We start from the raw sequence: 13708 nt of genomic DNA, 5'->3' as shown, positions 1-13708 counted from the left end.
ATGTTAGTGATGATTGCCTGTTTGTCCATATGAACACAGTAATTTTGTGCCTTGTATGGATTACTATTCACACTGTATGTTAGTGATGATTGCCTGTTTGTCCATATGAACACAGTAATTTTGTGCATTGTATAGATTACTATTCACCAGGAATACAGGGCCGTATAAAAAGCATTTAACCAAGGAAGAATCATGTCGATATAATTATTAACTAAAATTACTAAATTCGTAATAAATAATCCTACACCATCTGATTTTGATTTTTGACATATTGGAGTAATGTAGGAAGTTATAGAAAGGAAGAAATTCTGGGTTTGGATGAAATTACTGTTTTTTTCCCTTGGGAAAAAAATCTGAATGTATTTTATAATTTGTTAGTATTCTAAGTGACAGCGTAAAAACCTGAACATGTGACTGATGCTGTGCTTCCTATATATCTATTTACAGGATATTCGGAAGTTTTTAAATTCTTCCACTTTTTGATTGCTGCTTGCACAGAACCAATGTTAAAATGTTATGACTAAGACTGGAGAGACAGTGATAGGTTTCTCGGTGCACACTTCGTGCTAGGAGGTCTTCCCATAACTACCGGACTGGCTTTAGAGAAATGCTTGGTTTCTGGTTGCCTGGTCCCAGCACTTGGTTAGAGCACATGCCCCAGTCATTCTCAGTGTTCTTAGGTTTAGTTGTGGTAATGAATTTCTTCATAAGGTAGATCTCTCTTTTAAGTGAATTATTAGGAAATACTTGTAGCATGATTTCAGAAAAATATTTCAGGTTGAGCTGGAAGCAGAGAAATGGACAGAGGGGAGGGCAGAGAGTTCAGGTAGGTTACTCAGAGAAACAGTTGACACAAAGCATTCCTTATTATTATGTATCTTTAGAATGTAATTTACGCAAATTCAACCATAGTCTACATTTTATTCTGAACCTTTTTTCTAAAAACATTTCTTGCCATCTTCCCATATTACAAAAATAATTCCATCTCATTCTTTTTAATAGCTACATAGTATTCCATTGCATGGCTACATACCATGTAGGATGTTTTGATTCATAGACTCAGCCAACCGTTTGTTTTACAGTAAAGGTATATTCATATGCTGGGCTAATTGGAGTCAGCAAGTGTCATTGTTTGTAAATTAGGAACTCAGAATTATAAAATGTATACTTTCCTTCAAGATAAATACATCAAGTATTAAGTACACCATTATTAATTTAGGTAAGAGCATTAATTCTTTTTGTTGTTGTTGTTGTTGTTGTTGTTGTTGGATACAGAGTCTTGCTCTGTTGCCCAGGCTGAAGTCTACTGGATTAATCGTAGCTCACCGCAGCCTCCAACTGCTGGGCTCAGATGATCCTCCCTCCTCAGCCTCCCAAAGAGCTGTGATTACAGATGCATACCAGCACACCTAATTTGGGGGGTGGGTAGGGGGCGAGATCTCACTGTGTTGCTCAGGCTGGTCTGAAACTCCTGGGCTCAAGCCATTCTCCTGTCTAGGCCTTCCAGAGTGCTGGGATTACTGGCGTGAGCTACCACTTGTGGAAAAAGCATTAATTCTAAGGAAACAAAAAGAAGGAAATTTTTATGAAAATGTGAATGCAAGAAGAGTTAGAAATATTCTTATACTTTAAAGTATTCCAATTTCTTTAGGAATATTAAACAAGCCATATATCAAACATGCCATTGTTGTCATGGCAGGGTAAATAGACGGAATCACTTAGGAATTTACAGTTTCTGTTTCATGAGTGATGATTTTCTTGAGAAGCATAAAATTCAGATCAGGAATGTTTTCCCTTTGGCCCCTTGTAATTGGTCTGGCAGGATTTGGGGTCAAAGAGGTAGACACAAGGATCCCACGCATCTCTTGTGAAATACTTGGAAATTTTCAATTTGAGTGTTTATGATGCTTCCGACATAGATAACAACATAAAATATTAATGTACACATGGTTGTATGAGATCCAGTTGACCAGAGGAGTGCATATTTTGTCATTTAATATGTTTTGTGTTAGATTGCATATAGTATATGCTTTTAGCAAGAGTTAGGGGAATAATAGCCCGGGAACATTTGACCCTTACAATCTGGAAACATGAGAATTATGCCAATAAGTTATTTCAGATGGTATTTGCTAATGATGATGTGTATCTGTTTTAGGTTCTGTGATGCCACTTTTAGAAACTTCACAAGCAAACCATGGCCCAAAATTTGCAGTAATCTTTTTGAACTGTAACTATTAGAATTTCCCAAAAATCTAATGAATCTGGTTTTCTCTGTTTAAAATGAGCTGTGTGCATATTTGCTGCTACTTGAATTTTCTTTCCAAAATTTGTTTATAGACATACTCCCTAACGATGTTTGGTAATCAGAAATATTACCTGGACAAATTGCTGGACAAATATGCACCAATTGATTGATTTTCTTTATTTTGAAGAAAACTTTTTTTCTCTTAATTATTTGGTGACTTCCTTTGCTGGCAAATCCAATTTTATGCCACACAAATAATGTGAACAGTAGATACTTCTATTTGTAAGTTTTGACAGTTCTTTAAAATATGTTACGTTTTTGCTTCAACATACAGAGGTTTTTCTTTTCTGAATTGTGTTTTCAGCGGCAATTCAAACCAATTGTATTTTTCCATTATACAAATTACTAATTTAGAATAAATACATTTCAGTTCTGTCATGATATCCTAGTAGGCAGGCTCTTGGGCAGACACCCTGGTATGTGTACATATTACTAAGTTGTCTACTTTTGTTTCTTAGAAATGTTTATCATTTAAAAAGTAATAGATGGAAGAAGACCATTTGTTGAAGACTGGCCTGGCTAGCGTGTGGGCAGTAAAGGCTGACTGCCCCTGGGTTCTGTGGCTCTGAACATTTTCTGTTTCTTTTTGGGTTATGAGGAGGGAGAACTCTTGGTTTTGTTTTGAGGAACTTCATTGATTGTATCTTAATTTTGCCTTATTGTCGAAAAGCACCACGTGAAAATTTATGCAGCGTAGAGATTTTCACTGTGTTTTATTTGGTTCAGAGCCGAGTCTGGAAGATGACTCAGTTTGTAAGTTCTGTCTCGTGTCCTGTAGCCAAGCTTTCCGTCTCCTTTAATGAGGGCACCGTGTGAGTGGATGCTGTGTCCTCCTCTGCCTGTGGACTGGAGGGGCAGCCTGAGGGTCTGCTAAGGTGGTGGCTGTGTTTTCTGGGAAGAGTGAACGGGGATTTGTCTGACTTTGGGGGAACTCTCTAAAAATGAAAGATATTTTGTGTCAGTGGGATCACCTTTTTAATCCAAGGGGCAAAAGAAAACCGGTTTCTGTTGTGCTTCTGCCCGAAGGCCTCGTGCGTGTGACTTTCAGAGGACCCTGCTCGTGTTGAATTTCAGCCAGCAAGTCTCCAGCATACAGAATTTGAGATTCCCCCTCCCCACCGTGTCTTCTGTTTTTGTTCCATGTAAACAGTTCCCTGCATAGTAACATAGACAAATATAGCAGAGAATGCTCTTCTGGAAGAAGAATGCTCCCTAAGCATTTTTTAACCATTTTTGGGAAGAATTGATCTTTCTGTGTGTTTCAGACAGACTGGAGAGGGGAGGCCATGGCTGTAAATTGAAGTGACATCATATGTATTGCCCCCATTGATCCGCTTTTAGTCTCCAGCCAGGATAAAAGGAAATGGCATCAGGGAGGAAGCATGCTTCATTTAGGCACAGATCCCAGAGTGATAATGGGGTAATAATAGAACTCACGCCACTGTCGGCCCGTGGCTGCCTTCGTCCCGGGCTTGTTCTCTGGCTGGGGAGCCGCACGGTGACTTTCTTGTGTGAGGCAGCGGCGCAGCAGCTGGGCCACGCCGGAGGTGCCCTCCTCTGCTGTCGGAGGGATGCAGGCACCGGGGCGTGGAGGCTGCCGTTCGCTGGTCTCTTGTCACAGGCCCTGCCTCTGCGAGGTCAGTCGTGAGCCATGTCCGATGCGGGAGGGGAGCTGGCCTGTTCTGATCGTGCTGATGGAAGAAGTGGCGGCGGGACCTCAGTTACGTGGGTGGTCTTCTGGGAGCGCAGAGTGAGTGACGCCCCCATGACAGCAGTAAGAGGCTTTTGGGAGAGTCGGGGTTTTTTTTGTTGAGCTGCCTCTAGTTGAGGAGGGTGGGTTTGGAAAAATCGTGTTTTCTTTCCAAGAGCATGCGTAAAACGTCTCCCAAACCACTGGAAGTCGTACAGCTCGCGTCGACTCTGAAGCTGGGAAAAACATGCGGTGGACTTCTTTCTTTGTACAGTTCTTAGTATTTAGCAACTGTGAAACCTTCCATGTCTAGAGTAGAACACAGACTTCTAAAATCCTTAACAAGCAGCATTTGTACTTGACTGACCTCGTGTAGCATTTTATTTCTTGTATTCATTTCAGTAAGTTTTATAGTTCTGTGAAGTTCTCTTGCAAATACCCACATCACTTTGGCACCTTGTAGTCCTATTTTGTGTAAATTTCCGAGGCAGATGCATTTTAAAAATATTGAACTGGTCTCCGTGTGGAAAAAATAACCCCATCATGAATTTCTTGTTTATGCAAAGGAAAGGACTTTTGCATTCCTGTCACTGTTGAACTGTGGGTGTGAGCACTGTTAGGCCCTCAGAAATAAAGGCAAGTTGTTTTGATAATGTTTGAAGAAGGAGCTACTTTCTTAGGTGGTGATGCTCGGCGGTGAGGTCCTTTAGTTTTCACGATCACTCTGTGGTGCGACCAGAGCCTTCTCTCTCTCCCGCCGGTGCTGCTGTGTTAAGCACAGCTGGCCTTTTGGTCTAAAATTCAGTTAATCTTAAAATGAATAAATAAACGCAGTTGGCCTAGAAGTCACGTGAAGTTTGCTCTGATTTCCACGTGGGTGGAAGTGGAGTGGTCCACATAGCACGTCCCACTCCCCCGTGCCTGCCCTGGGCTCCTCGCCCCGCCCCACCTGCTGCTGCCTTGAGCATATCTGCTGATGTGTGGTCTCTTTAAGTGGCTTCACAAACGTTTCGGTTTATTACATTACCACTACCTCTTCATTTGTAGGGTGGCTTTACGGGGAGCAAATGTTTATTTTACAAAGAGAAATGTATTGAAGCTGTTTAACTACATTTTTGCTTCAATATCCTCTTTTTAAGGTCTGTTATCTCATCCTTTAAAAATGTTGTAATGTGTATTTTGCGAATAAAAGATGCTTTATTAGTTTTATTGTCTGTGTCCCAAAATAGCATTTGTTCACTGATTTTTTTTCCCTACTTTTTTCAGAAACTACATTCCCCCCCTGAGTTACAATAGTTACAACTAAAAGCCGGATGGCTACAGGTTGTTTACTAAGTGAGAGTCATTTCAAATCTGTTCAGAAGAATGGGACTCAGTAACCTGGGAGCACGAGGCTGGCTGTGGCAGCACTGTGGTCGGGGCCTTGTTTAGGGGGAGCAGATACCTGAGGGGAGTGTCCGCCCTTGCTCCTCACCTCTCTCAAATGAGAGTCAGTGTGCTCCCTCCCTTCCATCTCATGGTCTTAAGTCCGGGAGGAGAGCTTTAAAGGTTTTCATTGTGTAAAATTTGGAGAGGACAGAAGCTTCCGTTGATCCTTTTGGTTCTGTTTCTGTGTAGAGATGCGTGAGCTTTCAGCTTAAAAGAAAGCTCAGATACACAAGTACGAATGCAGGTGTTTTCATAGGTCCACGTATTGGTAATTGTTGGATTTTAAACTGGGCTGTATCTGTTGGTTACACCTAGTTGGGGTAAGTTGAGGACCAAGCTATTGTCTTACTCAGGGTTTCTTTGCTCAGTGTGTGTCTTTAGTTTAAACCAAATCCCAAACGAGAGTTCTGACAGGAGGCTTCTTTGTTAGCACAAGTGTAGAACATGGGGATATGCTTTTCTTTCTCCTCTCCCCTCCCTGTAATTCTGCAGTTTGGCAGGACTGGTTCCTTCTGTATTTAGTCAGCAAACGAGGCCCCTCTTCTGGCAAAGGGTGTTCTGCTGGTCTGGGTGCCGGTGGTGCCGAGAATTGCTTCTCTGTGAGGCTGAGCCCGTTCCCCGAAGCCTGCCTGCCTTTGTCTGGAGGGGTCTCGATGCCAGGCTCCTGTTGTCCTCGGACTGTCGACTGTCTGTCTTGAGAAGTGCTGCTCACCAGTTTTGAGTGTCTGTGCGGTAGAGCAGGTCTCCATCCTGTGGTGGCCTGGCCTGGGTACCCCAGTGGAGCTGCTGTTTGACAGCAGCACAACAAAGGGTAGTAGTGAGATGAAGCAGGGAGAGCCCACGACTGGGGTGAAAAGGAAGGCACTGGGAAGAGGGCTCAAGGGCTGGAGGGCATTCGGTCAGCGGCCCTGGGAGACGGGTTAGGGGTGCTTGAGGCCATGGGTTGAAGGCTCAGCCTCCTGCAGAAAAGCACCTCTCTTGGAACATCATAGGAGGCTGAGGGATGAGATGAACAGCAAGGAGGAGGAGGGCAGAGGGAGAGAGGAACCAGTCTCCCTGGGCTGCCTGGGCAGAAGTGCTGGATACCGCGCGCACCCGGCAGTGTTCACGGTGTGAATGGTGAGGGGGCCTGCCAGAGGCTGGGGCCTGGGTTTGGCCTCTTCTGTGAAACAGATTTCCTTTTAATATCGTGTGGTAGATGGGTGATTTTGTTACAAGTAGTTATGTAGTAATTTGATATCTTTAAAACATGCTGCAATTACTTGACTTCTCATGAAAAGAAATGGAGCGTTAGTAATTCCTTGGGTCGGAGTCAGTGCTGGTCGTACTGCAGTTTTGCTGAAGGCACCTTGTTTCTCCTGAGAGAATAGCCAGAGCATGCCTTTCAGATGAAGCGATGCTATTAAGTACAGAATATACCCAAGAACCAAGTGATTGCACTGGTGCCTGTCTCCCTTCTTTCTGCCTCTGTCTGTAGGCAAGTGGGGCTTTCTCAGAACTTAGAAGGGTGAGGTGAGAAAACAGATACCTTGTGGAATGGTGCAGCGGGTGTGGTGTTTGCAGTACTTGCTCTCTGCCTGTTGCCCCCTGCGTACCTTTTGGAAAAATATAAGTGTGTGTGTGAATGAGTGAGGGGGTAAGGGATAGGGAGGGTCAGGCAGAGTGGTGCACACTTGGGGGCCGAAAGATGAGGAGCAGGAAGGGAAACCAGTACTTTTAAAAAATTGTTTTAGAGCATCAGAAAGTGGCAGTTAAAATCCAGGTGTTCTTATGAATGTACTGTTGATGTGATACCAGCTTCCAGACCTGTAATTTGAATTGACAGGGATGATCTGCACATACACAGGGATGGAGAGAAGCTCGGCAGAGAGAGCCATGGAATTCATAGGGTAAATTTTAAAATCTTGATTTTAGAATAAATATATTTCACTTCCTACAAGGCGTATCTCAAATTGATTATTCCTCCAGTGCACTACAGGGCTGATCTCACAGGGCCACCAGTCCTGGCCCTGCTGCCCCGTAGCGAGTAACACGGATGAAGTCTTACGCATGCTTCTCTTCATTTCCTTGTATTTCGCATACGTTGTGTTTTGTTTTTGTACCACGTGAAGACTACCTCCTCTCTTTGCCCTCAGCTTGTAACGTCACTTTTGACTGTTCCTGTATGAGAACTCAGGAATATGGGTGACCTGGTGTGTCTGTGTGTACAGCGGCACGTATAGTTGCATACGGCCTTTGTAGCTTTTTAATGGATCATAAGTTTATGATTCTCGTAATGGAGGGAAGACAGTTCTTTCAGTATGTACTCTTTATTTCTCAGTGTGCAGCAGGTGTATTTACAGAGCTGACGTGGTGAAAAGGGGACTGCATGCCGCATCTTATTTCTGTGAAATTTCCAGGTATTTGCCTATAATTGGATGGCTCCTTGAACCTTTGTCTAGGCTACATTACATTTTCTGCTGTATGCGTGCTATAAAGGAAGAGATCCAGTAAACCACGATAATGTTTTATTAAGAGAAGCACAGTTTTGATCTGCTCTAAGTATAAAACTGAAATGATTAGTCATGGAAAACGGGGCCTAATCAGACCCCGGAATGCAGTGTCTTTGGGAATACAGACAATATACACCCTGAGGAATCACAAAAGTCAGCTTCACAGCCTTTCCATGTTGCCGATATATGCTGAAAGCACCCAGGTTACCCCGGGTATGCGGTCTTCAGTCTGAACATTTGGGTTTACTTTCTCATCAGCTGAATGGCATTTTCATAGGCTGTTTGGTTTTGTCTTTAGCTTCTTCCAGACCAGCTGGTCTTGCTTCTGGAGCATCTCTTGGAGCAGAAGACCTTGAGCCACCGAACTCTGCGAAGCCTCCAGAGGACATACCAGCTCCAGGACCAGGATGCAGAGGTACCAGGAACACCCTCGGAGTTCAGCCAGCACATCCCACTGTTGGTGAAGGGTGGTGATCCCATTGCAGCCCCAAACTATTGAAACCACCATTTCTATTAGCAGAATCCCATGTGTTTGCTGTGTGAGTGAAGAACTAAGTGCATTAATCTGATTGTACTTACACTTCTAACCAGAGGATTTTGAGGTCTTGAAAGTGTTTCCCTCTTCTTAAATCATAAAGATGGACATAAGTCTCCTAAAGGATTGAGTGGAATGCTTTTGAGCTGTAAACTCGGGTGGGTCATTGTGTGACTGACGGTGGTGCCGTTCTGTTGCCCACGAAGGAAACTTGGCTCCGATGTGTCAGAGCTGCTTGGTTGCATTCAGTTAGGGCAGGAAAGGAGCCATGTGTAAAGGGAATTAAAACTAAATCTAGCAGCTGTGGTTGGAGAAGTCAACTGGATGCTTGCGAGAAAGCAGTGTGATATAGTCCTTAATATCTTCTACCTTATTGTGAGGAATGCAGTGTGAATCCTAAGACAAATTCCAGGGTTTTAAAAAAGTACAAAGTAGTAAATAATATATTCAGACATCTTAAGTAAAAACAAGAGCTTAAACAAAACCTCTTTTATGTAAGACTCCCCAAATGCAGAAAAGTAAGTTTGGTTTTGAACATTTTAAAACTGTGCAGTCTAGTACAGCAGCCATTAGCCATGTGTGGCTGTTAAACACTTAAATGCAGCTATTTTGAGTTGAGATGTGCTGTAAGTATAAAATGCACAATGAGTAGTGAAGACATTGAATGAAGAAAGACAAAATAACTTAATGTCTCCCGCTTGATTATAGTGTTAGTGATATTTGGGATATATTAGGTTAAATATTATTGTAATGAATTTTATAATCATTAAAATGGAGTAATTGAGAAAAGCCCCGTTCCGTATGAACCAAAAGGTAAGATGGCCATTGTTAGGCATTTTAAAACCCCATCAACTCAAGAGTGATGGGAAACTCCAGAGGAGACGTGTAGCTTTTTACCCACCTGAGCTTAGACCAGATTTGCAACTGTTGCTGTTTATTTCAGCTCTTACATCTTTGTTTATAGGAGTTTTCAAATGCCAGACTGTTATTTTTAATTAGTGCTTAAAAGACTTGCTATATATAGTCATTAGGCTGTGTTTCGATCAGGGTGGAATACCACCGAACCGCCAGGACCTGTGATGGGGAGGGACAGACCAGAGGGGAGGATCAGAGCAGGCGCCGGGCACCTGTCACTTGATGTCCGGAAGCCAGGAGGTGGCCCCTTCCGTTTAGCATAAAACATGTCCTGTTCTTAACTTACAGCTCAACTTACTTGTTGTATATAACCTCTTAGAACCTTTGAGAAGTAGAACAGGTTTTATTTAGTTGCTTGTTTTATACTGCGCAAACTATGTCATGGTGCTAGACAAGGCAGTCTCTTCAGCTAGAACCCTGGTGATGAGGTGCTGGGGCCTCATTACATCTTTGCTCAGTTTATCTGACTAGTGTGGTCTGTGTTCATGTGATTCACAAATATTCCACTGTTCCACTAGGCATCAGGAATATAGAAATGACAGGCAAAGTTAGCTACCCTTAGGAAGCTTACATTCTTCTGAAAAGACAGTTGCTGAGTAAATGAACAAGACAGCTTGAGGCAAGAGCGGTGAAGGAGAGATACAGGATAAAGTCGGGCAAGGTTTCCCTAGATGGGGGATTCAGGCCACTCAGAGCGACCTGAAGGCAGGAGGGAGCTGACCACAGAGAGCACAGGTGTGAACTCGGTGTGTGCCGGCACAGGGCCAGCAAGCCTTTCCCATAAAGGACCAGGCAGTTAATATTTCAGACCGTACGCTTTCTGTGGCAGCTCTTCAGCCTTGTTGCTGTAGCATGAAGCTGCCGTAAGTAGTATAGCAGACGTGGCTGTGTGCCAGTAAAACTTTTACGGACCTGAAACTTAAATTTGATGTAATTAGCCCATCTCCAGATAATTGTTGTTTTTTTTTCCCCCCCCTTTCCTTTTTATTTATTTGGAGACAGTTCTCACTCTATTGCTCAGCCTGGAATGCAGTAGTGTGATAATAGCTCACTGCAGCCTTGAACTCCTGGGCTCAGGCAATCCTCCTGCCTCAGCCACCCAAGTAACTGGGACTACAAGCATGCGTCACCACGTGTGCTAATTTAGAAAAAGAATTTTTTTTTTTTTTTGAGAGATAGGGTCTCACTATGTTGGCCAGGCTTGTCTCGTACTCCTGGCCTGGAACAGTCCTTTTGCCTCAGCCTCCCACAGTGCTGGGATTACAGGTGTGAACCACCGTGCCTGACCCTTTTTCCTTTTTAAAATGATTTGGAAACATATACACCGTTCCTGGCTGCAGGCCCCATCCGTGGTTTCCTGACCCCCGTGCGGGGCCTGCAGGGTTGAGGTCGGGGATGAGCAGGAGCCAAATCAAGTGGAGAGGGGGCGGTTAGACCCTGGTGTGTGTCTGAAAAAGGTGCCTCCGCCCAAACTCTGGAGGTCCTGGCATGTGGTTAGTTACACCGACAGCTTATCTCATTGTGAAGTTTTCTGGGGGTCCTGGCGTGTGGTTAGTTACACCGACAGCTTATCTCATTGTGAAGTTTCCTTGAAATGTCACTCAGAACCAAAAAAGCAACAGGATTTTGGCCAACCAGTTTTCTAGAAACTTTTATGAGTGAAGTGTGATTTATTACAACACTAATTAGTGGGAATTTCGTTGAATAATCATCTGCCTTTAAGTGACAGGACATTTCATGGGAGGAAGAATTGTTACTTGGTAGAAAAAGTCTCAGGGATGCCTACTGAGTTCTTGGTGCTTCTCCTGGACTAAACAAGCGAGGAGAGTCCCTTGCAGTCGCTCTCAGGGGTCTCACATACGGAATAAATGCAGCCATTTGAGAGCGGGCCAGAGAGTCTGGAGTGAGGCAGGCTGTGTACTGAGCACACTGTGGGCGCTGGGGCCCGTGTTGAATTAGGTGGCTGGTGCAGAAACACCTGCCCAGGCTGATGGGGCAGGTCTCCAGTACAGGGCAGGGGTGTTTGGGACCTGGTGGGGGCAGATTTCTTTACCTGCTGTGCCCCCTGTATTTTCGAGATATGCAGAAAGGCTTCCCTTGCTCTCCCTGTGACCGAGGTGCGTATGTAAAGCTGCCTTTCCAGAAGGGAAGCCTGCCGCCTCCAGCTGCTCCTGCTCCTCATGGCAGAGCGCACGGAGGAGTTTTGTTGGCTGAGCAGCGTGTTCGGGATGTAGCGGCTGGAGGGGTCCCTACTGTGAGAACCCTATTCCATGGTTGCTTTAGCTCCTGGGCCGCCATCCCCGTCGGTCCCTCCCTGCCTCCATGTGGATGGGCCGGTACGGGCCGCCCACACAGTGAAGGAAGAAAGGAGGGACGAGATTACTATTCACCATTCTGTGTGTGTTGCTTCTGTGTGCGGCTGTGTTCACAGAGCGTCTGATCTGTTGGTCTGATTTTCTGAGTGTAGCACTGAGTCTGCTGTGGCTGCTTGCCAAGGGCTTTCACGTCGAGGGGTTGTGGGGCCAGGGTTCTGAATACTGCCTCGGGTTTTGCACACCTGCCTGCCCTCCGTGTGCCTGCATCACGTGATGTGAAGCCCCAGGTGTATGCTCTTCAGGGAGGCAATGCGCCCGTGTTCAGAGTGTGAAAGGAAAAGGGCTCGAGGACAGACAGAGTGAGAGCATGGGTGGAGTAGGCAGACCACCCCAGGCCACCTGCTGCCTTGCCACCCTCTGCAGGGCGGGCACAGGCGGTGCTCCTTGGTGCTCCTTGGCCTGGAGCGTGAAGCTGACCTCAAAGTCAGCCATCTTGTATGTAGCAAGCCTCAGGCCTGTGGGTGGACGCTAGGCTACTGCAGCCAGCACGGAAAATGAGCCGAAGGGCAATCCAGTCCACAGAAGCACCTTGTCCCTCTGCAGTTTTTGAGTATATTTCTCATATAGCCATAAAAGTTTAAAAAATATAGTTGACAGCTAACTCTGGAAACAAAAGATGTTATCTAAGATCCCTTTTTAAGTAACACATTTCCTGCCCGCCTTAGCAGGTCTCTTAAGCTGTAAAAGTAGCTACCCGTGGCAGTGAGGTGAGGATCCGCGGACCTTGGCTCTCTGACCTCTTTCCCCAGGAACTCCGTGACTGACCTTCAGGCAGCAGCATCTCTGCAGACTCCACCGAGTGCTTTCCGATGGCGGCTGCGCCTCGGGACGGGCTTCCCAACGCTGTCTTGCTGGTGGCCACGATTCCAAAAGGCCCGTGCTGCCGCATGCCTTGCTTTCAGTCTGGTTGATACGCTGAGTGAGAACGTTAGTTTTCTGGGAGAAGTTGTTAGTAGCACCCGTTCTTCCCTTCCCTGTGTGGGGGAAATAGTGTCGATTGAAAGGAAGAGGACTCCTGGATTGGATTGGAGCAAGGAAGTGTGGGTGTCGTGTGTTGTGACTGTCTTCCCCGAGGTGCCGCTTCGCTGGAGGTCTCCCGTCGCGGTCTGGCCCTCGTGCTCGTGTGCACGTGAGCGGCTCTTTCTACTGACTGGCAGCAGCTAATTGACAAAAGGCAGTTTCAAAAAAAAAAAATCTCATTTAGTAAGGTCTCTGCATAGAGTGAGGTAGCTAGAAAAAGATTGTTAACGTTTAGAGGCCACCCTGAGCCAGCTGTACTCTCCCAAAGTGCCAAAGAATGTAACCTTGGGAGGCTCTACTCTTTGATGTAGAATTGCAGACTAAACTAGTAGGAGCAAGTGAATGTGAGGAAACAGATTGTAAGAACATACCTGTTTCAGCACTCATCCGGCTGCCTTCCAGGTTGGAAAGGACACTCAAGGTTGATTGGAAATGGAAAAAACGTCCAGCATCACAGGCCTGTCCCGTAGCATGGGAGGTAGCTGAAAAGGCCCTGCAGACCCTGTCTAATGGCTCTGGGTCTCCTCTACCTCCTTTTTGTTTGTTTGAGACGGAGTCTTGCTCTGTCGCCCATGCTGGAGTGCAGTGGCACAATCTCGGCTCACTGCAACCTCCACCTCCCAGGTTCGAGCAGTTCTGCCTCAGCCTCCCGAGTAGCTGGGATTACAGGAGCTGCCACCACGCCCAGCTAAGTTTTTGTATTTTTAATAGAGACAGGGTTTCACCATCTTGACCAGGCTAGTCTCGAACTCCTGACCTTGTGATCCACCTGCCTTGGCTTCCCAAAGTGCTGGGATTACAGGCGTGAGCCACCGCGATCAGCCGCCTCTGCCTCTTTTGATGCACTGTACACAAGTTGGTATTTATCTTAATATGTTGTTACTAATACATTGTTACTCATTGTTTACTTGGGAAGAAAAAACCATAGCATTTATTTGCAGTCCAGAG

The 13708-nt window shown here is 45.3% G+C and overlaps 1 protein-coding gene across 1 annotated transcript in view; it reads left to right on the top strand.

Annotated features, from left to right (window-relative positions):
- The window catches only part of LOC105536617 (chromosome unknown open reading frame, human C9orf3), a 404528-nt gene that overhangs the window by 353362 nt on the left and 37458 nt on the right, over positions 1-13708 (top strand). Inside the window, 1 exon segment of the mRNA XM_011976020.1 lies at positions 8214-8330. Coding sequence (XP_011831410.1) covers positions 8214-8330 — 117 coding nt within the window.

This window comes from Mandrillus leucophaeus, unplaced genomic scaffold (assembly GCF_000951045.1).
Source record: "Mandrillus leucophaeus isolate KB7577 unplaced genomic scaffold, Mleu.le_1.0 Scaffold161, whole genome shotgun sequence".
Classification (NCBI taxonomy): domain Eukaryota; kingdom Metazoa; phylum Chordata; class Mammalia; order Primates; family Cercopithecidae; genus Mandrillus; species Mandrillus leucophaeus.
This window is presented reverse-complemented; position numbering and strand designations above follow the sequence as displayed.